The 25207-nt window shown below is 39.7% G+C and overlaps 2 protein-coding genes across 3 annotated transcripts; both read left to right on the top strand.

Moving 5' to 3' along the window:
• The first annotated feature begins 674 nt into the window (after nucleotides 1-674).
• Nucleotides 675-12753, top strand: LOC126997625 (GTP-binding protein 1-like). Of its 2 annotated transcripts, XM_050858815.1 has the most exons (14): nucleotides 675-1155; nucleotides 1966-2330; nucleotides 2621-2732; nucleotides 3092-3272; nucleotides 3570-3748; nucleotides 4251-4414; nucleotides 4838-5076; nucleotides 5429-5573; nucleotides 5939-6199; nucleotides 6562-6753; nucleotides 6936-7046; nucleotides 8258-8284; nucleotides 9748-9845; nucleotides 10072-12753. In XM_050858815.1, exons 2-14 carry the CDS (start codon nucleotides 2223-2225, stop codon nucleotides 10241-10243), a joined length of 1989 nt encoding a protein of 662 aa, XP_050714772.1. In that variant the 5' UTR covers nucleotides 675-1155; nucleotides 1966-2222; the 3' UTR covers nucleotides 10244-12753. The 2 variants fall into 2 exon arrangements, with proteins under 2 accessions (XP_050714772.1, XP_050714773.1); XM_050858816.1 differs by lacking the exon at nucleotides 8258-8284 and having other exon boundaries at nucleotides 676-1155.
• A 1788-nt stretch (nucleotides 12754-14541) lies between these two features.
• On the top strand, nucleotides 14542-24420 carry LOC126997623 (endoplasmic reticulum-Golgi intermediate compartment protein 1-like). Its single transcript, XM_050858813.1, has 8 exons — nucleotides 14542-14679; nucleotides 16392-16526; nucleotides 16809-16900; nucleotides 17625-17753; nucleotides 18050-18208; nucleotides 18697-18782; nucleotides 18935-19057; nucleotides 19212-24420. The coding sequence occupies exons 1-8, from the start codon at nucleotides 14651-14653 to the stop codon at nucleotides 19317-19319; spliced, it is 861 nt and encodes a 286-aa protein (XP_050714770.1). The 5' UTR covers nucleotides 14542-14650; the 3' UTR covers nucleotides 19320-24420.
• The last annotated feature ends 787 nt before the right edge of the window (nucleotides 24421-25207 follow it).

The following is a 25207-nucleotide window of genomic DNA, read 5'->3' as shown; positions in this document are numbered from 1 at the left end:
CCAATTACCTCACCTTACCTTACCTTAGCACCAGAGGATAGAGGAAGGGGGTCATAAAAGATTACCAAAGATGACAGATGACTTTAAAATAACGCCTTTCATTCTCATTCCATGTGAAATCTAAACAATATTAAGTTTTCTTCATATTTCCAAAGAGCTATATACGTACAGTACTTCATTCCAGCTCGAGATAAAACGTACAGAAGAGTCAAGATCTATGGATTTATAAGACATCTCTCGGTATATGAGGTAGATATATAGTAACTGAATTGCATCGATCTGAACTTGCTATAACTATGCCTCCCCATCTCCCGCTGCACTCGACGTTCTACTCTAGCTCATCCTTATACTGTCCAAACCCCTTATGCAAGAGTTAATCAGCATCTTCAATCTTTCATCCCCTTCATTGGTAAACTCTGGAAAAGCTAGCCCTCCTTCATCTGTATAGCCTAGACCCCTCCTCCCGAAATTGACCTCTCTTTTGGCCACTCTCTACTCTTCTCTTTTTAGGAGCAGCGTTTAGTGGGATTTTTTCCTCTACACTTTTTTTTTAATGCCCTTGATCTGCTTCCTTTCCTGTTGAAAAAAAAAGGGACCGAAACGTTTCCTCCAAATCACCACCAACCAACAACACACAGAGGGACTGACAACACAAAAGCCACATCACCACATGTTTTTCTTTCCTCTACACTTTATTTAATGCCCTTGAGCTGCTTCCTTGCCTGTTAAAAAAAGAAAAAGAGAGCCGAAACGTTTCCTCCCAACCATCACCAACACAGAGGGACTGACAACACGAAGCCCATCGCCACATATTTTCCTTATTTTTACGTTCCCTGCCGCCTCACACCCCCATTTTAGAGGCCCTGCGGCTTCTCACGGGCTTAACGACACTTTCTCCACCCAAGACACCAAGAAGCAGTGTGAAATAAGGGTGTAATCGGGTGAAATACTGGCGCTGAGGAGGTCGAGCAGAGGGGGGGCGGGGCAGTGACGGGGCTCTCTTGCATCACCTTGGACGCCTTTTCTGCCGCCTTGTTGGACGCCTCTTTAAAGCCTTGCACCACCTTGTTCAGCCTTGCATCAGCCCGGCCAGCCCTACCTCAGCCTGACGCCGCCAAGAGGGAGTGTGATGCCTGTCCTGGACCTGTCTCTAAGGTGCGCAGTTGTCACCCTAATTAGTGCCTCTTACCTGGGCAGTCACCTTAATTAGTAGGGGTACACCTGTTACTTGTGTTAATCAGTATGCTTGTTACCAGGATAGTCACCTTAGTAGACTTTAGTTACCTAGTCACCTTAATATATAAGTTACTATATCATGCATCACTGTTAGTTTTGCTTAATGATGCTGAAGAGAGAGGGGATCAAAGGAACACAGCATCCATTTGGTGTGTTAGGTTAAGTTCAAGTTAGGTTAGTGATGTGTTGGGCTGAGAGAGAAAGGAACGCAGTTTATTTATATAGTTAATGTTGGGCTTCGGTCAAGTTAACGCGGCATGTCAGTTTGAAAAAAGCGAATTATCTCACCCTTGAGCTTCACTGTTTCCTGAGCTTAAATTGTTCACAAAATAAAGGTTCGGCAGAAAGAGTCTTCTTAGTACGTATTTCTTCATGAAGTAGGAGGATAGATCTTCACCTTCATGTTTGATATAAGCAGGGATGAGGAAGATATGTATTTACATATAGCCAGGGAGTCGCATATGAAGTATTATGAAAATTTTATTATGTCTGATAAAATAGGAAAATAAATGTCAGGAGTGTAAATCTTTCTAAAGAAGTGCATGGATTTTTTTTTTCTTTCTTTTTTTTGTGTGTGTATTTTATTTTCCATGGCAAATTCACACAATACATGTTATCAGTTGAAAAGAGAAAAAAATGTAAGTTATCTTATCTTCTTAAGACTTCTGTGTTAACAATGATTGAGTGGCATAAGATTTGTATTATTCATTTATATATTTTCACTTGCAGGTCAAGCAGTTTGGTGTTTCTTCTGAGCCTTATGTCAGTGTGCTCCCTAGGGTGTGAAAGAACAATATTACCACCAATACCATTATTAGCCTGTATATGAACAACGTGCTTAAGTGAGAAATTAATTTGCACAGATCCTCGACACAGTGGTACACCCCCAGTGACCATCTATCTTTTAGTACAAAGTAAAGTTAATGAGCTTGTAAATAAAGGAGTTCGCTTTCAAGTGCAACAAAACAAGTACATTACACATCAAGATGGCAGAACAAGTCAGTCAAGAACCATCCTTACCATTATCACCAGAAATGACAAACCCATCCAGTCCAGAGCTGGAGCCCCCACAGGGTAACTTCGTCATTCTCAAGGTATGCCGGCCAGGTCTTCGTCTCTGTTGCTTTGTATTTGATGCCTGTGTGTTAGGGGGGTGGTCAGACTGTAAGGTTTTATTTCTTTAATAAGTGACCCCCACACCCTGCTTGAAGTAAGGATGAGTGCAGATCTGATAAATGAGTCATACCCACTGAATATTCCTTTTGCTTTTGTTCTGCAGATTTTTTTTCCTTTTTTGTATATCTGTTTACTAATTTGTGTAGTCCTGAGTTGTGGTGTTTAACATGGTGGTGATGTTATTATATTCCTGTGACATTCTTCCCAGAGCATGCTAGTGAGTCCAAGTGATGACGTGTTTGACCAGCTACGGCAACACCTCCAAGAAAAAATATGTGATGGCAACGGCGAAACCTTATTTGACGTCGGAGTTGGAGCCGGTGAGTTTTGTGCATTTTCTCAGTAACTGAAGATATCAACTAACTTTAATCTATATATATACAGCATCTTAACACAAAAGACCCTTGATTTCATGAGCCATAAAGGGGAGTGGGATTGTCAAAAAACCTGTGAGTAAGAATTTCGTGAACTTGATAAGTGGGCTTGAGGAAAAAACAATTTCCTTCTAAATCTTGCTTCTGCCATCATTTTGCTTACAAGGAGTGGGTCTGATGGTTGCCTACCTTAATAGTTATTTTTGCTTTTGTAATCATGCTGGGGTGAATCCTTGAAAAACTGATGAAAAATTGTGCCAAGGAAGATCCCAATTGTTTCGCTTTAAGGTTAACTTACCTTTCAGACGACTGTGGGTATGGACTCCCTGAGGATGAATACGAGGCATCTGTGGCCACCCTCAGGTCTCTGGCAGACACCCTCGAGGCAGACTGTGTGCTGCTGAGAGAAAAGAAGTCCAAGGCTGGAACTCAGGGACAGTTTTTGGTTCGTCGGAAAGCAGATTCTCAGGATTTCATGGAAGTTAGGTGAGCTTCATTGGTACTACAAAATTGTCTTCCCAGTGTCTGCCAGCTAGCATATTTGATAAACAGCTCATGCAGATTGTAACATATGATAGTTTCCATGAATAGTATAGACCAGAAATTTGATAAAGCCCATAAATAGCAATAAAAATGGGTTTAGTAAATTGTGCCCATAAATAGCAATAAAAATGGGTTAAGTAAATTGTACAGAATGGAAAATCATGCAGGATCACAAACAATTATTACACTGTGTTAGCTTGTTTCTTTCATTCAGTTCCTCTCTATATCATGTACCCTCAGAGTGGCTGTTGTGGGCAATGTAGACGCAGGCAAGTCCACTTTGCTGGGTGTCCTGACTCACGGGGAACTGGACAATGGCCGCGGCACTGCTCGGATGAAGCTGTTCAGGCACAAACATGAGATGGAGACCGGCCGCACCTCATCTGTTGGGAACGACATCCTTGGGTTCGACAGTCAAGGTGGGCATTGGAGTGTTGGCAGGCTGAGACCATTTTTATTGTCCCAGATTTTTCCTACTTAACTCGTCCGCTGCGATTGGTACGGATTTCACCTTCACTGGTAGCCTGGTAACATATACTTCCAGGTCTTTCTCTGCCTCTGTGGTGGATAGTTGAGTGTTTCCCATGTGGTATTGGTATGCTGGATTTCCCCTCCCAAGGTGCATGACTTTACAGTTTTCTTCATTGAATTGTAGCAGCCACTTTTTGTTCCATTCCTGTAGCTTGGTGATGTCTTCTTGTAGGAAATCCGCAGTCAAGGAGTTAAGAATGCCCTGAAGTTAACCTCATTTGTAGTCATTTGATAGGAACATTTTTTCCCCCCAAGAAGATGAAGCATTTTTTCCAGTATGCATTCTTTAGGCTTGGAATAACTCTTATTGAGTGTCACTTAAAAACCTTATGTAAAGAGGTCATCCCTTAATTCCCTTGAAGATCCTGTCATTGGTTCCTCCTCCTGCAGGCAAGGTGGTGAACAAGCCAGACCACGGCCACTTGGACTGGGTGAAAATCTGTGAGGCATCCAGCAAAGTCATCACCTTCATCGACCTGGCTGGCCACGAGCGCTACCTCAAGACCACTGTTTTCGGCATGACGGGGCACCTACCAGACTTCACAATGCTCATGGTGTGTGCATTCATGTAGATGTGTTCCTGTGTTTATAAGAGTGTACAGAAGTTGTGATTTTGCTGGAATTCTATCTAGTTTTAATATCTATGTGAAAAGTTATATTGCTTTACATATTCTGTCATTCCATATCTAGTCCCCCTTTGGTGTGTCTGTAGTCCTTTCCTGTCCTCTTACATTAAACAAAGAAATCTATGCTGTTTTAATTCAATAATCTTAAATTGATTCATGTTATGGTATTTGTAAGTTCTATTGTAGTAGTGTTTTTTTTTTTTTTTTTTTTTTTTTTTCAGAATTCCTTTACCTCTTGTCTTTTCCCTTGCTCTTAAATTATTCATGTTAAATTCAAGTTTTGATGTGGGGGGATATTTTTATTTTTCATTTCTTCAGAATTTCTTAACCTCTCGTCTTTTTCCCGGTTAGGTGGGAGCTAATGCCGGTGTGGTGGGGATGACCAAGGAGCACTTGGGGCTGGCGCTGGCCCTCAACGTGCCTGTGTTTGTCATCGTCACCAAGATTGACATGTGCCCACCAAACGTGCTGCAGGACACCCTCAAGCTGCTGCACAAGATCCTCAAGAGCGCTGGCTGCAGGAAGGTGCCTCTGCTTGTGAGGAACCCCGAGGATGTGGTTGTGTCTGCAACTAATTTTGTGTCAGAGAGGTGAGTGAAGAGACTAGAGGTCATATTATAAGACATTTCTCCGCCCATGACCACATATTTGACAAGGCTTTCATAGGAGTTGTAGGCATTTCCAGGAGTAGTTTTATGACCCTGGTTGTAGTTTGACCCTTCTTCTGTACCGTGAACCTGAAGAAACACTCATTAGAATCCAACTGACCCTTTGAAATAGCTGATGTGAGAAGCGAAAGTGTCTTTTAATACCGACCTAGATGAGGGTTCTCCACTGCAAAACATGACTAGTAATCGATAATCTCATTCTATTGATGCGTCACTGTTTTTTCAATGAGTATTTACCAAGCAGTTTCATCTTATTTTTTCTTGTTGTTTTCAGGCTATGTCCAATTTTCCAAGTGTCCAATGTGTCAGGGGAAAATCTGGACCTCCTCACAATGTTCCTGAATCTCCTGTCCTCACGAACACCCCAGAACGACAATGACCCGGCACAGTTCCAGATTGATGACACGTACCAAGTTCCTGTGAGTTGAGGGTTTTGGTAATTGCCAGAAAAATTGGAGAGATTCATTTGATATATTTCACACGTTTGGTTTGATTCCTTTTCATTGTTCAACCCGTCCACTGCGATTGGCACGGATTTCACCTTCACTGGTAGCCTGTTAACATATACTCCCAGGTCTTTCTCTGCCTCTGTGGTGAATAGTGGAGTGTTTTCCATGTGGTGTTGGTATGCTGGATATCCCCTCCCAAGGTGCAGGACTTTACATTTTTCTTCATTGAATTGTAGCAGCCACTTTTTGTTCCATTCCTGTAGCTTGGTGAGGTCTTCTTGTAGGAACTCCACAGTCATCGGGTTAACTAGTGACCTCACCATTCCCCTCTGCAGGGTGTTGGGGTTGTGGTGTCCGGTACATGCCTGAAGGGAGTCATCAGGGTCAATGACACACTGCTTCTTGGCCCTAATGGTCTTGGTGACTTCATCCCGATGCCCATCAAGTCCATTCACCGCAAGCGAATGCCAGTGCGGGAAGTGCGGGGCGGCCAAACAGCCTCTTTTGCCCTCAAGAAGATCAAGGTCCATGACGTACGCAAAGGGCAGGTCTTGGTGGATCCCTCGCTGAACCCGACATCCTGCTGGGAATTCAAGGTTAGACTCATGCCATACTTAAAGGAGTCTAATGTTGGGTCTGTGTTATGAAAGCCATTAATTGCTCATACTTGCCATTGATTGGGGCTCTGTAATCGGTTGTAAGGATTAGTGTGCCACCTACACGGTAACATCAAATTACAGATTCTCCCATTTAATATCAGTAAGAAGAGAATTTTAAGAAGGAAATGTCTCATGGCACTGACTTTGTTCCTTCACCATTTCTGTGCAACATTATTCTTTCATTTTTTCTGTATGCTACAAAAAAGGAATATTGTAACCAGATTTTTTTTTTTTTTTTTTTTTTTTTTTTTTTTTTTTCCTAATGTGGATTTTCTGAATAATTCCATTTGTACCTGCAGGGAGAAATCTTGGTGCTGCATCACCCTACGACCATCAGCACCAAGTACCAGGCCATGGTGCACGTGGGCTCGGTGCGTCAGACAGCCTCGATAATTGCAATGGACAAGGAATGCCTCAGGACAGGGGACAAGGCCATCGTCCATTTCAGATTCATCAAGCATCCAGAATACCTGAAGAATGGGCTCAAAATGGTAGGTGTATCTGGTATTCTCTCTTATTCAGGAAAAGGATGTAATAAAAAACTATAGGATTAGGTGAATTCTCTGTGAAACTGCTTAAATAACTGGAGGTGAATATGCTGACCAGTAGATGTCAAGTTTTTTCTCACCCTACCTGACACATGCACTACAGCCCTAACCCTCTGCTCTCCCAGGTGTTCCGCGAGGGGCGCACCAAGGCCGTGGGGCGGGTCTTGGAGGTGATCCCCAAAATCGCCTCCCTCCAGCACCAAAAGAATCATAAAATTATGAAGATGGTTAAACAGGTGGGTTGAAAGTTTCCCCTCATAGCAAAAGGTTATTGATATCTTCATCACCATCATCCTTGTTGTCATTGTTATCATCATCATCATCTTTATGACAGTCACATTTATTACTAAAGATTGTGAGATCAAACTTGAGGAAAGGTAAACACACACATTTAAAGGAGAAAAAATTGATGAACGACACACATATACACAAACTCACGCCCGAGAGGTCTGAGGTTGGATTCTTGGGCTGAGTTGAGATGGAAGGGTTGTTCATGGGGTGTCTGTGCCCCGGTCCACCCAGCAGTGAATGTGTGCTGGATGTAATACATAAAAGCACTTGCTCTCTCAGCATTAATATCTCCAGTAATTTACTTCAACACATGTCCTCACAGTGAAATGATCTCTTGCACACACACATACATTTATTTGCTATGTGCATCATGAACACATAAAATTTTCTTAGTTAAGTTAGTTGATATAAGTATTAGCTTGAGAGGTGTATTTACTCACATATGCAAATCTTTATAATGGATATGCATTCAAATGATTAGTCGTGCCTGATGGTTACTGCAGTTCACTGTCACATAACATTCAGATAACACTGAATGTCAGATTTTATATATTTAGGATCTGTTTAGTATTCAAATTCTTAGAATTATTTCTACACACTATAAGGTCCCATTTCCTATCTGTGATGGACAAGGCAAAACATTTGTGATAGTTTTTCTCAAAGCTTTAGCCTTGAGACAGAACACTTTTTTCATGGCAACAAAACAGGCTTGTAAAAGCTGTGGGCAAGAAGATGTTCATTACATTGTTTTTCCTTTAGATGCAAAATTCTAAAGAAATATTCTATCACTGGAATACAAATCCTGTTGTTAAGAATAATAATGTAAAATGATGCATTAAAGGATAATGATGAAAAATACTTTATTATCTACACACCTCATAAGTGTTCTTCATGGTATCTCTGCATCTTTGGCTGGAGAGTGCAGCACACAGACTGAGCTTTGGGAGGTTCAGGGGAATCAGCGTGTTACTGTGCTGACCCATGAGTGATGATTACATTCCGGTTCAGGGAGGGATTGGTAAAGATGCCAACTCCTGCATTAAGTTGTATAATAAAGTTGCATCACCCATTTTTTGCTTGCTTGTCCATCAGTCAACCATGGGCCCTTGTAACCATTGCTGTCATGTACAGTTTTCTTACTATTATTTTTCAATAGAGTGTTGGTGGGGAGGATGGCACGCAGGTAAGACGGATCAACAATTTTTTTCAAAGCACCATATTTATATTCATGCATGATGTTCATTATTACCTTTTCCATAAACCATATATATATAAAGTGTGTGTGTGTGTATGTGTGTGTGTGTGTGTGTGTGTGTGTGTGTGTGTGTGTGTCAGCAAAAAAGAGCAAGCCAGTATTATGAAAATTTGATATGTTCTTTATCACTAGTACAGCTTTTACCAGATTTATTTCCACTGCTTGCCAGTACACACTAGAAACTTTTTTGGTATCAAAGCAACACACACAAAGTTCCCTGGACTCATCACAAGCCTATCTGTGTCATCAAGCCAAGCAACTCATTCCACGCCCTTATTTTCCCAGCAAGCTTGAGTATTTCTTCTTTTCCATGCAGAGCACTAGCGAGAGCATCTCTTATGCATCACAGACTTGCTAGCAGAAAATTTTAAAATTCACTTTTATGCAAGCCTGGTCTCATTTTTCAAGTCCACTCATTTGCACTTTCTTCAGAGGAACTTTTATTGATTTGTGTGCTTAGTTTTCAAGAACTTTAATTTTAGATGCTTGTATTGCCCAAGATCTCATTTGTTGGTAGAAAACTTTATAGTTACTTTATTTTCTGTTGTGTAAGATGACCCCCAAAAGAATTCCATGAGAAATGTGGGCTTGGAGCAGCAGTCACTAATATGGTTGATGTAAACCCATTAGGGTCAATGTGGCTATCCAAGTGGTCAAAAAGTGACTGAGGAGTTAAAAGAAGGTCAATAAATGGCTAGGGGACAATAAGGGTCAATAAATTATGGATGGTTGATTGTCGGTGAATCAATTTTTTAGGGTTTTTCATTTCAGATTGGTCAGCCAACCAATATCTGGGACACATCTGTCTGGATTAAAGTCAGTAGTGATATGTTTGATAAGCTGGTAGTGTTTGGTGACTGAGCTTGGATTGCTGACATTATAGTGTCATATTACCTATCTGCCATGTTTTGTGGCTTTGTTCAAACAGTGGAAAGACAACCAAAATCTGTGAATTATTTGGTTGATATGAGAGTTGGTGGGTGACTGCAGAGTAAGGAAGAAAGCAAGGAGTCCAATAAAGAAAAGCAATGATCTTAGACTGTTACCTTCATCAGTGAACTGCTCAATGTTCTGCATTGGCATGGTGGGTAACCAAGAAAGGCCATGTAACCATATTGTCAGTCATTCAGAGCAAAGATAATTGGAGGGGCTTGACCCCACCTCCTCTCAAGCAGGAGCTGTCTTTGGCCAAGTTCCTTAACATTACAGTAGAATATAGAGAAATACCACATGTTTGACTTATATTCTTTTAAGGCTCAGATATGATCAGACTATGCATGTATCATGCACAAGTCTTCATTATCATCATCAATAACCATTATTGAACATACTAATTGCAGAGATAATGGGTGCGTTATGTAATGTGGTGTGTGTGTGTGTGTGTTTGGCAGGCTGGAGGTGGTGGAGAGGGGGGCAGCCAGCACAACCAGGCGGGAGGAGCATTCAGTGGCACCAAGAAGCAGCGCAGCCGCCGAGGAGGCAAACACAGGTGTGCTTTCATCCAGTGTCCAGAGAGTGGGCTGTAGCTGTGCATGTTCTCCAGTGAGGTGGAGGTAGTGTTGCATAATAGTAACAATAAAGATAAAGTTGGGACATATGCCAAGCTTCTTGTTGCCTCATGGTACTCTTTAACTTTAAATCCCTCACCCACTATTATAGTTTTCAGTCCTTCTGTTTTCACATAAGATACAATATAGCAGCCTTATGTCCCATAGATCTCGAGGAAACAACCCTGCATCCAACAGCAACCCTGAGCCCTCGAGCCCCCACAAACAAGAAACAGCAGGAGGCACCTCGCCACCACCTGCCCAAGACCCTCCAGCAGTCCTAAGTCGACCAGAAAACATCTCGGCCCAGCCAGCAGTAGCCGCTCAAGTATCTGTATAACAGTTTTGTGCTAGCCAGGTGCAGCAAGACTTCCTGTAGTTTTTTCACATTGTTACCTTCCTACAATCTAGTGAAATACCCTCAGAAACATGCTGTGGCTTTCAGGTTCAAGACATGTTAGTGAGGTCAAACAATGACCTTATTCTCAGAAAGAGCAGCAGGAACAATGACAGGATGGACAGAGTTGCTTTCTGCTGCTGAGATCCTCTGCATGAGGCAGAAAATTGAGATAAGATATATAATGGAAAACATCTTGATATATCCTTGTGATTGTTCATCGGTTGAACAATGTTCAATTTTTTCAACATATTGTTGATTTTAAAGTGTTGTAGAAATGATTATTGATTGGGCATCTTCTACATTTTTCTTCACAGGTGAAGACTTGGATCTTGCAGGAACACCTAAGTACTGGTGACTGACAGTATTTTTTTAGAGGACAATGATGTTCAACAAATTCAGCAAAAATAGGTATAACTCTCTGATGTAGGTATGTGTGTTCATGATTTATTGCCTGGATGATAAAAAAATTCATATTTCCAGAATGTCATGAAATTGGATTTCATCACATTAAATCCTGATCACATTGTCAGCAACTTAGAAAATATAAGTAAGCTGCATGCTTCTAGGAATGCCTCCACCGTACTGTCTCCCTCCTTGTGAAGCAAGATATGTACACTTTTGTGGGAGCATTTGTTATCCCAGAAACTCAAGTGGTCCACTGCTATGAACATATCAACTAGAAAGCAAAGACACACAGCCTAAATAAACTACCACCTTTAACTTTAAATGCTCATGTTTTAAGTTTGCCATCATTCTTGGAGACCCATCTGACAAAACCCCTTTGCTGTGTGCAGTACTGTTATGCCTACATCAGTGACTTCCATACCTACCAAAGGGAGCCCTCCGTTGGTTGAAGAAAATAAATCCATTCAGCATGGTAGCTAACTAGACAGTAGACAGTCTAGGTCTCAGACTTATCAGTAACATTTTCCCCATTTAAATGTTTAAATGTATTGTACACACACAAAAAGATAATATCATAGGGAGACAGCTGTGCTTCAAAGTTTTTCATCTTTAATAGACTGTCATCCAAAAATAACATTTCAAGTAAGGAATGTTAATGAACTGATTGACATATTTCCCTGCACCCATTCATATTCCCCCTTCAGTACTTAAGTATATTTTTTATCTAGGTACTAAGATGTGTCTAATGTTTCTAGTATTTTCAGGAAAAAAAATATAAGGAAGTGATTTGGGGCAGCAAATAAATGATAATTAGATTTAATTGGGAGCTTTAGTTTTGAGCAATGTTTAGTGATCCTTCTTGGAGGGTGATGAGTAAATAAAAAGGCAAAATTACATCTTGAATATTCAAAACCTTCAAATTGCTCTAAGAAACAAAAAGATAGTTGGAAGCTGTAACAAAATTGGTTTTCACACCATAGTGCTAAAGAGAGCTCCCAAACATTACTCACATCATCATATAATTAAGAGCAAATTATTGCAAGTGTTTGTCACTGGAAAAGGAATAGCTAGCTCACTGAAGGTAGTATTATTGAGGAAGGGTCTTTGTTTAGATCTCTCCTCCAATTTCCAAGCTAAGCCATAGTGTGTAGGTTATGAGATACTTTGACCTGTATTCACTCGCAAGATGTCTTGGGATCCTCCGGGCCACTCCCTCACAAGTCCAAAGCAGATTCTCTTAGTCACGAGCAGGTTTGTGCAAAGTTAGCAGTGTTTACTACAAGAAATGTTTAGATTATTTGTTAGTAATGCAGTGTGGCAAGACATTTACAGTTGTCTGGAGTTTTTGAAGCAAATGGGTGTTTCAGTGATGTGGCATATGTGATGATAGTCAACATGTGTGCTCTGCTCTACAGTTCATTTTCTGCATACCAGCTTGTAGGTGTGTTCCATTTATTTTGATGGAAGATTTTTGCTAGTTGAGGCAGTAATGTTTAATAGAATGTTTCTATTTCCTTAAGCTTCAAAAATATCAAGTAATTTTCTTTTTACACCTGTAACACTTTACTGTTGATGTGTTCTGTTAGTGGTGAGGTCTGTTTTGTATCACTCAGTAGGATTTCAAAAGATGTTAGTGCTGAAACTACCGGTAAGGTTAAAAATAACTTAGCACTAATATAGAGCTGTGTAGAGGTATCTCAGTTATGGCTTCATATTTTTCAAATTACATATGTAGTATATACCACATAGATAGCCAGAATAGCATTAAGTAGTTTTCTTTATTGATATGGACATAATGAGTGATTTTTTTATGGGTACCAGTAGGTAGCCAGTCTGGTGTATTAACTGCAGTCATAGATTACTTTGTGAACCAGTTATGATGACCAGTCAGCAGTATAAGACATGATAATCTTTTGCTCTGATCTAGAAAGGTATTTTTTGTTGTTTTCACACCTTTGAACCATTTACTAAAGACTTGTAAAAACCTCAGCCGATGGTTGTGTAATGTTGCAACAAAGCATAAATACTTAAAGCCTGTGATATTAGCTATTCTTTCATTAACTTACAAAATTAATATCCCCAGCAATTCTCTTCCAGCCTGCTTTCACCACTGTGGTCTGAGATCTGCCCTTCTAAAATACAGTTATACCAACAAAATTATCACATCTCTTTAAAGAAGTGCATGTAATCAATAGAGAACTTCCAGTGTCCAGAAAATAAGAAAGAAAGAGATCTCATGAGCATTACATCTCAAGAAACAAACCATGGATGAACAAGAAATTCCAAGTTTCGGTTGTCCAAGAATAAGGATAGCTATACATAGCTCACTTGCCCCCCAGTACTAATAGCTATTTCTATAAGGTCGTCGTGATATACTCATAGAAAATAAACGCAGTGAAATCATTTGAAATATCGATCACCAATGACTTTGACATCTGAGGCAAAAACAGTAAGACTCCTCTAGACTCCCTGACATGAACCAGATATTCCATTATTTGCATACATAAGAGTTAATCTGTGGCATACGGGCTCCAGCATAGTGTAGCTACTATGGTAAAGATACAAGAGGCCTGGACGGTCTAACTCCATTTATTTAATTACATTTATCAAAATCAATTGCATCTAACAATTGTAACCTAACAAACTAAAGGAGATTTGCCCCCTTTTCAACCCCCTCCCACTCCCCCTCCGTTAATATTTTAGTCTAACCAAAGGAGGCAAATCAACCCATTCAGATTTAGGCTTTCAGATTTAGACTTTCAGATTTAGGTGGGTGAAAAATGTGTGTGGTGGTGCGCCCCTCCCCCTGTGAAACACCTGCGCTATTTCCTCATCCCAGTTATTAACATTATGCAAAAGTAACCAATATGCAGCTGTGGGTCCGGATAATGAACTCCCCCGTAAGAGAGGAAGAAGAAAAAAAAAAAAAGTAGATCGACCAATGACAGAACGACGTGCCAAAGGTGGAGGCAACATCGTAAGTGTGAAGACATCTCGCAAGTCAGAGTATTCCACAGTTTTGCTTTAGTCCCCGTAGTGAGCTTTTTAACATACATAGCACTTACATAACCCATTCTAATCAAGCAGTAGAATATGAGGTTACCAGTGCTAGTTAAAATAAAAAGTGCTATAGAAACGATCGAGTGAATGAGCTGAAAGTTACATACAAGGATTACCATTACCCCCAAAAAACGTGTATTACCTATAGAAACAGTTTAATCAAAAGAACAGAGGTAGGCTAAGTATCTTATATGGTACGGAAGTCATAAAAAAATCATCTATTAGACCAGTTTTAGCCGTCAAAAACCCGTAACGCACTTCTATTCCTCCATTTAAACTGTTTCTATGGACATTATACACTTTTCGAAATACTGACAATCCATTCCCGTAGCTTTAACTTCATCACACGTTACTATAATATTCCTTCCCCCTGACTAACTCAAGGCGTTTATTTAATTTTATTTTTCTAGCACTTGTCCCCTACCATTGTATATCTGCCTGGGGGTTGGGATGGCATGTTCCTCCCTTCTCCTTTGTTGTTGACTTGCGACAATAAACTATCAATCAATCAATTCCTTTCTTTTTTATTTAATGCGAAGAACTCATATATTGCTAAACATTTAGTCGCCCAAGTTCACATATTTGACAAGGCTTTTCGTAGGAGTTTGTGGCATTTCCAGGAGTACTTTTATGACCCTGGTGGTAGTCTGACCCTTCTTCTGTACCGAGAAGTTAAAGAAACACTCATTAGAGCCCGATTGATCCCCTCTTTGACCTTTAGAAATAGGTGATGTGAGATGGCAAAGTGTCTTGTAACACCAATATAAATACGACCACCGTAGACGGCTATGCGCGACCGTCGTAAGTCGAGCCTCGTGTGTGCGGTCGTGGCAGTAAACACAGACAGCTGAGGGAGGCGGAAGGACGCGCGGGCCAGCCAACATGGGCCTCTTCAGCTTTGACGTGAGAAGGTAACTGGAAAAAGGACATCACGAGGCCATTATTACCCTCATGAAGCACTTAACACCATCAGGGAGGCAGAGGACTTGACGCGAGGCTGTTGTGGTGTGGTGAAGCAAAGCCGGTAGTGTCAAGTCCGGGTATATCAGTACTTTATTTCCTTGTTTATTTATTTATTTATTTATTTTTACCTTCTTTTACCTTTTCATATATGGTTTTAGGTGATACGGAGACTATTTAAAGGAAAACTTGGCATTAGGGATCTTGGTGAAGTGTATGAAACCAGTAGTGTCAAGTTTGGTCTATTTCGGGATCTTGGTGAAGTGTATGAAACCAGTAATGTCAAGTTTGGTCTATTTCCTTATGTTTATTTTGAGTATTTTACCTTCTTTTTAACCATTTCATATATGGTTTTAGGTGATACGGAGACTATTTAAAGGAAAACTTGGCATTAGGGATCTTGGTGAAGTGTATGAAACCAGTAATGTCAAGTTTGGTCTATTTCTTAATGATTATATTGAGTATTTTACCTTTATTTACTGCTTCATATGTGTCTTAACGTATTACAAAGGCTATTTAAAGGGAGGATTAACACCAGAGATCACAATTGCCTGAGTTTAAGTGCCAAAATCTTGCTGAACTGATGGTTATTGTTTACATACTGAATACTATAATAACCTTTTCAAATATGGTTTAGTAAGTGGACAGAAAGACTAAAGGGAAACTATACACACCAGAGATCACAATTGTCTGAGTTTAGTGACAAGATCTTACTAAATTGCTTACTCTTACATTCATACTGTCTGGCTAGGTATACTTACTCTTATCTACTTACTATCATGTACCTACTCACCCTCTGTTAACTCCTTGCAACCATAATCTCATAGTATAGAGGTTCAGGGCAAGGGTTAAGCTGTGTGGGGGTATAGACTGGGTGGAGTGTCCTTACTGGTGGTGTGTGGGTGGAGTGAAAGCTGTTCCTCGTGTGTGTGTGTGTGTGTGTGTGTGTGTGTGTGTGGAGGGAGGAGGAAGGGGGGGCAGGCAGGCTGGGTAATGTTAGAGGTTGTATAGAAACAGCTAGATCTTGATGTTATATGTAAAGTAAACCAAAGCATATGTTGGAGGTTGTACTAATGCAGATGTTTATAGTGGATAAGCAGATTAAGTAATGTTAAAGGTTGCATTATAAGAAAACCAGATTGATGTTATTTAGAGTGTAAACTAAAATAGATTACCAAGTGTTTGAGGTCTATACTATACTAATCTAGATGCTTATAATGGAGATGGTTTAGCTGAAATTTAGAAAGCATACCTATTCATTTTTTGTGCTAGGGTGACAGATAGTGTAATATTCCTCAACTTTTGAAATCACTCTGTAAGCTTCTTTTATTGGTGTCGTGTGGCTTAGTGGGAAATGGGAACGGTGTTTAGCTTGTGGTTGAGAGGTTGTGTATTATTTAGTAGTGTGCATTTTAATTTTCATATAGTGCTTTCTGCATTGTGTATTTACAGTAAGGGAAGTAGCATTGTTTATTGCTTTTATGTTACCGTAAAGGAAACAGTATTGTGTATTTTAATTCTAGATATTTTACTCTGCATTTCATTTCTCTTTAACTTTCATCTCCATTTTATATGTATGTAGTTGGAAATATTCATGAAATTATATGCATTACGAAAAACAGTCAGCCTCATTTACATGGATTCTCTTTCTCTTCCTGTGAAGGTTCGACATCTACCGTAAAGTGCCCAAGGACTTGACACAGCCCACGGTGACCGGAGCAGTGATCAGCATCATATGTGTCACGTTCATGCTGTTGCTGCTGTTCCTGGAGTTCTTCCACTACTTATCTGGAGAGCTGTGAGTGCATATTTATTTAATGTATATATAAAAATTGCCATATATCCAAGATTAGGCGTGGCTGCGGGTTTTAGATACAGCCAACTTTTAACTGTCTTGTGTCTGGTACCTATTTGCATACAATGAAAAACATATCTAGGTAAAAAGGGGTAACTTAGGCAGAAAAATATAAAAAGCAGTTGATTTTCTTATTTCACCTAATTCATTACTCATTGTTACAAGTAAAACATTGATAGTAAGGAAGGCACAGCAGATTTTGATGGTAGTTATATATCTTTTCAGAGTACAGGAACTACATGTCGACAACCCAGGAGAGACAGCTGAGAGGATTCCTGTGTACATCAAAGTAGAGCTGCCTCGTATCAAGTGTGAATGTAAGTGTACCAGCATGTGTGGAGACTGGAGTATTATTGCTTCCCCCTTCTTCTTTTTCTTCTACTTACATTGTATTGTCCTTCTCTCCCTCCCTAAAGACACTCCTCTCTCTTTCCTGCGTCATGTATTTTCCTCCTTTCACCCCAGAATCCTCACCTCCTTCCTTCTCCTTTTACTTCCTCTACTTTATCACCCTCTTCTTTTAACCTGTGATCTTTAACCTGATATACCTTAATTGAATTGTACATATAACCCTTCCTGCTCTTCTAGCTTACACACCATAGTAAAAGAGTATACCAGAAACTGTACCTCCATAAGTTATGTATATCTCACTTCCTTCTCATTTAGTTCCATTGAGTTTCATATATATAGCACTCCTCCTTTTACCTGATATACCTTAATTGACTTATAACCCTTCCTGCTCTTCTAGCTTACACACCTTAACCTGGTAGCTGCGACTGGCCAAATTTGTGGCTTTACCATGTAGCAGCGACGGGCCAAATTTGTGCCATGATTTTAACCCCCAAAAATAGATGATACATAAACTGATCACAAATACTTTGATATATATTATGAAATGGTTTGTGTGAGGGGTGATTTTTTCTCATTTTTCTCGCTTAGAGGGACCATTAAGAATCATGATCCCCGCTGCTACCAGGTTAAAGAGTATACCAGAAACTGTACCTCTTATAAGTTTTCAAGCGCTCCCTTCTCTCATTGCAGATCTCGGGTTGGATATTCAGGATGACCTCGGCCGCCACGAAGTAGGGTTTGTGGAGAACACGATTAAGAACCCTGTTGGTGACAAGGGTTGTATATTTGAAGCCAACTTTCTCATTAATAAGGTACCAGGTCAGTAGTGTAACCGTGAAGAGTATGCATATTTCTTAAGCCATGTAGTATATATATCACCATTATTACATAGCATAACTAGGAGATAAGTTTTATGAATCGAATTTGTTTGCATAGGGGGGCTAGTATTCTGTTTTTCATTACTGGTTACTCCATACTTATCAGCAAGTTTCATTTTTAGCCTCTAGAACTTTTGAATCATTAAAAGAGGGCTGTCCCATTGAAGGAAATATTCACCATTTTAAAACCTCCCTCTATGATGACCAACTAAACAAAATTTTCCTTTTTCATTGCAGGGAATTTCCATGTATCAACACACTCAGCAGACAAGCAGCCTGATGAGATTGACTTTGCCCACATAATCCACGAGGTTCGTTTTGGCAGCAAGTTGAACCACCCAGACATCATTGGCAAATTCAATGCTCTCCAATATCGCTCCAAACTTGATGGGAACTGTAAGTATTTATACCAGTAAGCATCTTTACTTTGCTGTCTTTACTTTAGCGAGTGAGTGAAGTGACATGCCAATGGGTTTAAGCTCCCCATTAGTTAGTTAAGGATCTTTACCGAATTACAAACTTTATAACATTATGAAAAGTTGCAAATGAGGGTATCATAATTCTGTTAACCCTAAGACGGTGGTGAAACTATATATAGACAGTCCAGTATTCACTCAGTCAGTTTTGTATGGCAGAAATATAACAACACTTCCAGATTACGGTAGAGTCAATATATAGGTAGTAGGTAGAGTTAGACGATAGTTAAAACATCTGTCATGCAGCGTAACTATATTTATGCTACGGTCCTAAGGTCGGAAGTGACTATATAGACGATTCATTTTAGGGGGAGCCACTCTTCAAATACTGCCGCCATCTATCATAAGTGAACTCCCTAAGTCTCTCTCTGGGACGAGTTAAATTTGTGTATTGTTTTTCTTTTACAGCGCTGGAGTCTCATGATTATGTTATGAAAGTTGTGCCGACAATACATGAAGAATCCATCGCATACCAGTACACCCATGCCTATAGGGTAAGAAAGTCCTTCCCTACTGTGTGTGTGTGTGTGTGTGTGGGTGGGTGTGTTCCTGCTTGCCTGCCAAACTGTCTGTCTATTTATTTCTCTCTGAGCATACATCTACCACTCTACTTTTATGAATGGTAAATAAGTATCTTCTTTTGCAGAGTTACATCTCCTTTGGGCATGGTGGCCGTGTGGTACCAGCGCTGTGGTTCAAGTATGACCTCACCCCCATCACCGTCAAGTACCTCAGGAAGAGACAACCCTTCTATTCCTTTATAACCAAGGTAAAAATATTAATCCCATGTCAAATCTTTATCTGTTCCACCACCTGCTTCCACCAAACCCATAAGCCTCATGTATTAACAAATTGTGCCTATTTTTTTGTTTCATTTTTATAGATATTGATTTTTCTGATAATGTTGATGGTTTCATTTTCAGACCTGTGCCATCATTGGAGGAACCTTCACCGTGGCAGGCATTATTGACTCTCTAGTCTTCTCAGCTTGGCAAATCATCAAGAAAATTGAAATTGGGAAACAGAGCTGAATCTTTTAAGTAGGTATGAACGCATTTCTGTCTCCTAAGTACTTGGAGAGTAAGTAGACGGTTAGATCATGGGTTTCATTTCTTTTCATAACGCTTTCTTCAATTTGTATGACCTTCCACTCAACCTTTTTGATACTGAAGCTTTGACTGTTGTACTGTTACTGTCGTAGCATAATTTTAAGTAAATGAGATGTCACATTAGTTTTATCTTGATGAAACAAAGTATGAGGACATCACTGTTACATAGTCTAAAGATCTCCATTGTAAGTCTTCCCATTTTCATTATTTTGATGTTTTTGTGTGTGCCTGTGTGTGTGTGTGTGTGTGTGTGAGTGTGTGTGTAGTTGAAGGGACTTGAGGCAATCAAATCCCTTGACTGAAAAGGTAAGAAGTAAAAAAAAGTAGTGTGTGTGAGTACACTAGATTAGAGAACATTCTCATGACAAACAGTTGGTGACAATCTTGCCTTTGATGACTGTGTATGTTATATTTCCTGAAAGTGTGTTTGTTGGAAGAGTTGGAAGAAGATTTTCTTTTTTACCAAGATGTAAACTGGTAACTGCATTTTCTGATATCTTAGTGATTATAATTATTTGTGTCAGCGCTGCATTGCCGACATTAAAGCTTCCCTCTGCCGGGTGGAATAGCTTGGTTGTTTTGATATTAAGGTTGCAGGAAAAATGTGATTAGTTTGTAAGTCTTCCTTAATTCATTTACCCATACAGTGCACACACACACAAATCACACCCCTTTACACATGTACACACACACACACACACACACACTCTCATGCAATATATATACACACGTTGCTAGGCATGGGAGTTGTGGGAAGGGAGTTTCTCAACTTCATAATGTATTGTTTAGAAATCCATCAGTAGCTGGTGGACAGGCGCAATCAGAAAAAAATTCATTGTGCATGTCCATGGTCGGCCCCAAGATATTTATTCCACCCTTGTTTGTGGTCCTAGAAAAGGCATGGGTAAGGAAGGCTAAGGAGCTGGCAGGCAAAATGACAGATGATGAAATAGAGGTTTTGTGTAGATACTGGAAAAGAGAATGAGACTGATTGTGTTGGGAAACTTTTATTAGTAAAAGAGTAGACTGGGAGGCAATGATTGGGAATAATCTAAAATTATATCTGACTGACAACAATGTATGGGTTTGTCGTCATCAAGTTTCACTAGCATGTAGGTCATAGTTAAGAAATAAGCTGTCATTGTTGTGTTGATCTGAGTGTTCATATCACCATGAAATCTCGCTCAGCCTTACTGTCTGAAGAACCAGATAATGCAAATGGAATAATTGACATTGGTCTCCACAGGTCATAAGTCACCATGTGAAGGCATCTGAATATTTCGTCCTTTAATTAAGCTTTCTGCAGTTAACATTTTGTCATGCAGGGCAGTCATGCAGCCAGTATTGCCAAGCTTCTCTAATTGTTTCTCAGTGTGCCCAGTAAGGTTAACCTGAAATTTTGTAGGGTTGTGCTGCCTGCCACACTGACTTTCGTATCCACAGACAGAAGAGCCCAGACTACCTCATTGTTCCTTTTGTGTAATTTTGCATCATGTCATCTTAAAACAGCATTGCATTCTTAGTATCATTCATCGCTGTCATCTTCATTGGTCACTATGCTCTCCACCAAGAATGGGTTGGTTCTTAGCCTTTCTAGTACGTGGAAATGAAATGGGAAAATAAACTGTGATATCTTTGACAGAGTAATTGATAATGACATTTTTCTCTACTGTAAGTTCAGAACATCTCATAGATCAAGGCCAAGCGGGCTATAGTGTCTGCTGTTCTGGGCATTTTTATTGCATTCCAACTACTTGTAGAGCATAGCCATAGATTTATATTTTTTTTGGTTTGTTTTTCACTGTCAAGACTAAACAATGTAGAACTTAACCTTTTTGCCACTCAAGGGAAATCAGCATTGATGTGTTTTACTGTGAATGCTTTCCTTCTACAAGTCTGAAGACATTTTGGTTTTAGCAACCCATGCATGCAATAACTACATACTAATATTTAGGACAGAAATTAACTTTAGCCGTGATATTTGAGAAAACTAATCAAAATACTGAAGGCTTTAGATGGCATAATATGGGGTCAGGGAAGTAACCTCTTGTATCTTCACTTCTAGTATTGGAATAGAAGTGAGTTTTTTCCAAACCAATCAAAATGTTTGCACAGATGAGTAATCAAAATGCAGGTATGTAATCCACGGCGTGACCACAACAGCAGCGCTTGTTGTTCCGTTCTGCTGCAGCAAGACACTGACTCCCTCACCCTGACCTTGACTTTCATGTTGTTTGAGTAAAGCAGGGATAGTTGTTGTTTTTTAGTAATTTTATTGAGTTCAGTATCAGCGATTATAATGTTACTGGAAAATTAATGTTTGTTAGGTTTGTAAAACAACCTATTAGAATTGCTTATTTAAACATACTGCCAATATATATAGGAAAATGAATTTTTATTTATATTATTTACTTCATCTAAGTATCTATATATTTTTTTTTATAATGAAAGGCTATACTGCAATAGTCTTTGTGTCTTTAAATATTTCATGTTAAATGACCTTTTAACCAAGTTAAGCTAAACCTTTGTAATGTAGTACAAAACTTGAAATAAGATGATGTTGCTGTCAGCAGAGTTATGCTGAAAGGAATGCAGTTTTATAACAATTTCATTCAAAATTTTTCATTTCTGGAAAAGCCACTTATTTTTAACATGACTAATTTTTGTAACTAATTTGTACATTGCAAATGCTAGGTCACTTGGCACAAGGGTCACTTCATAATACTCTCAGTATTTTTATGTTGATTTGAAACAACTCTGTCTCAGATATAGTGAAAAAAAAGTTGTCAAGTAGTTTACATTGCCATCTGTAGGATAATTTTAAGATATGAATAATTTTAGCTCAGGAGACATTCCATAGCAGGCCGCCTCATCCCTGGCCAAGTAACCCGGCGGCAAGCCTTGCACAAAGCAGCAGTGGCACACTGGCCCACTGCTGGTGTGCTGCTTTTGCTTCTTTTAGATCAGCATCACTCTGCTGTGTTTTCATTTTGTTCAGATCATTAGACTGTCAAATGATAAAGATTTTACTGAGGGCTGGTAACTGTTTGAATCATGTTACTGAATTGAAATCACAAGTTAAAAAATTCAATGGACATTTATAATTGTCACAAATCTAATTCCAGTGAGACTACACGGCTGTTCTTTTTATGCAATTGGTATTAGTCACCAAGAACAGCTTGCACTATATATTGGCTGGCAGCCATTTTTAGAACAGGACAAGTCACAGGAGCATTGGCTCAACATTCACATAACGATGATATGTGCTACTTCCCTCTCATTGTGACAGTGCCTTTGTATTCCAGCCAGCCATTTGAATTTTCCATCTATATACACACACACACACACATAATCTTCAACCAAGAGTGGCATTAAGTTTGGGGATCCCCCTATTTTACTTTATTTGTCATACTTTACTTCTCAAACAGCTGTCGGTAAACCTCCTGTAGATGGCATAATGGTGTAACACTTGCGCTGGATAAGAATGCTGCCTCTGATTTGAGCATTGCTTGCTTTCCACTGATAACGCTAGCTTCTGCACTTTACCTGATCTTAAGCTTCTGGTGGGTGAAAAGCTTATCTGTAATTTCATGTTTCCACTTTGGTTTGATATGGTCATGATCATAATTTCTCTCAGAAATACTCAATTTCTTATGCCTGTGGTTTCCTTCGTCAGTTATTAAAGTCCCTGCAGGAAATACGAGTATCTATAATAATTGGAAGTGGTGTGGCCACATGATCTGCCATAGCCACCCCTCAGGTGGAGTTTCCAGAGGGAACAAAACTTCTCGGATATAGATAGATAGAGGAGATGTTGCCCTCATGGGAAGTTAAAAGAGTTTTAGAATATGTTGAGGTGAAAGAGAAAAGGACAAATCTGGAAATGATGTAATATGGATTGGGAAAGTTGGGAGACACTTGCTGTAGTTATCCTTGTGATGAAAGTAACATGAGTAGGCATTAGAATTAACAGGTGGATATGTAGTGAGCTTAACTGAACAGTGACCAAAGGACTGAATAATCAGTGATGAGGAGATCCATGGTGTAGTAGCCCTGATTGCCTATCTGTGCTTGGTTTTGATCCTGGCTTAGGGCCATCAGTACCCAGCTCACCCTCCCTTTTAGCCTGACTGATAATTGGGTACCCAGAGAAGGTAAACTATAGAAGCCTGGATGTCACTTCCCTGTTTCCTAGAGTTGTGGGTTCTTACCCGCCATAGGTTCATGGCCCAGTAAGAGTGAGCACCGAGGCAGCTCATTGTATGCCTTTACCTCACATCTAAGACCATGTAGTCAGCCACTCCAAAATCATCAAGGAACTATTTGACCATCAAGAATTTTAGTTAGATTTCATCATGATTCTTTTTAGCAACTTTGTTAACCTTTCAACACTGATTGAGTTGTGATACAGCTGGAGCAGGCTAATAATCATCATTTGTGTTGTTTGAGCACAGGTTGGTTGCATTATTGGCCGAAAAATAACATGCCACCTCTTATTTTATGTGCTTAGTCATAGTGTCTGAATATTCTTGTTAAAATTTTTGAGTTGTTTAGTATATTAAAAAGATTTTACTGCCTACTGAAGTATGTATTTAATTATTCATACACCTCTATTTTTTTATTGTACATAAATACTTTGTTTTGGGGGGTTGGTGAGGGAAGGGTTCAGTACTTTTGGTAAAGGTAGTTTGTACTAACACTTGAGAAAATGCACATTTGTGGTACAAGTAAAATTTTGTATTATTTCAAATTTCAAGGGATGTTGGTACTAATGGAACTATGTTTGTTATATTTTTAAGAGTCCTCTCATCCAGGGGTGCAAGGTCAAATTTTCAACTCAGAAAATATATTGGCATTTTTTGCTTTGAGTCTGTCAACAAACTGTTCAAGATGTGAGCGTGGCATTCCAGTGGGATGTGGCAGTAATGTACCCCTGTCACATCATTAAAGTGTGTGTGTATACTTTTTGTAGAAAATGATTAGCTCTATCTTTGGTGCTTAATAAATTGTGATTTAACCTTTATTAATGTATCTCAATGGAAATCATCCCTAAAAATAAGAAAACACATGAGCAGGTGGCTGAGTGGTTAGTGTGTGGGCTGCGTTCAGGAGGATGCGGGTTGCTCTAAGAGGATCAGAAATGAGCATGGGGGGTGGGGAAGCATGAGTCAAGCAAGATTGCACCACTATAAACACTTGCCTGTGCCATAACGGGCTGGGGCCAACCATCAGGCCCCACCAAGAAAGCCTACCGGTTCCAAAGGCAGAATAAAAAAAATGAATGTGGAATGTGATACATTAGGAAATAGATTTATGCAAGTAATATCAGACTACATTTTGTCATTTTATGAGCACAGAAATGCTTAGTAAGACTAATGGTGGTAAGTACATGCAAGTACAACAAATTTAAATAAAAGCGAAATTTAGGAGCGATTGAGAGCAGCTCAGGCATACTGCACTGCAGATCTCTACTAATGTGGTTGGAGGGAGATGAAGGAAATGGCAGTGATAGCAGCCAGGCAGAGTTGAGTTTGTGTAAAGGTGGTGGTGAAGGCCAAGGCGTTTGGCCACTACCCTTGGGAGATTCTTCAAAGTCAAATGTATTGATGTGGAGAATAATGACCTCAGGGTCTTAGCCAAGAAGAAACTTGGCTTCAAATGCTACTGTATGCACTGAAGATGGGTTTAGTGAATACAAGGGCACCATAATCAATAATCAGATCCAGACCAAACTGAAGGATGCCCTCAGGATCAGTGTCTGTGGCCTTTGTGAAGGTGGCCAGTGAATGGCATAAGTGAATGATTGACCC

This window comes from Eriocheir sinensis, chromosome 12 (genome assembly GCF_024679095.1).
Source record: "Eriocheir sinensis breed Jianghai 21 chromosome 12, ASM2467909v1, whole genome shotgun sequence".
NCBI lineage: Eukaryota > Metazoa > Arthropoda > Malacostraca > Decapoda > Varunidae > Eriocheir > Eriocheir sinensis.
This window is presented reverse-complemented; position numbering and strand designations above follow the sequence as displayed.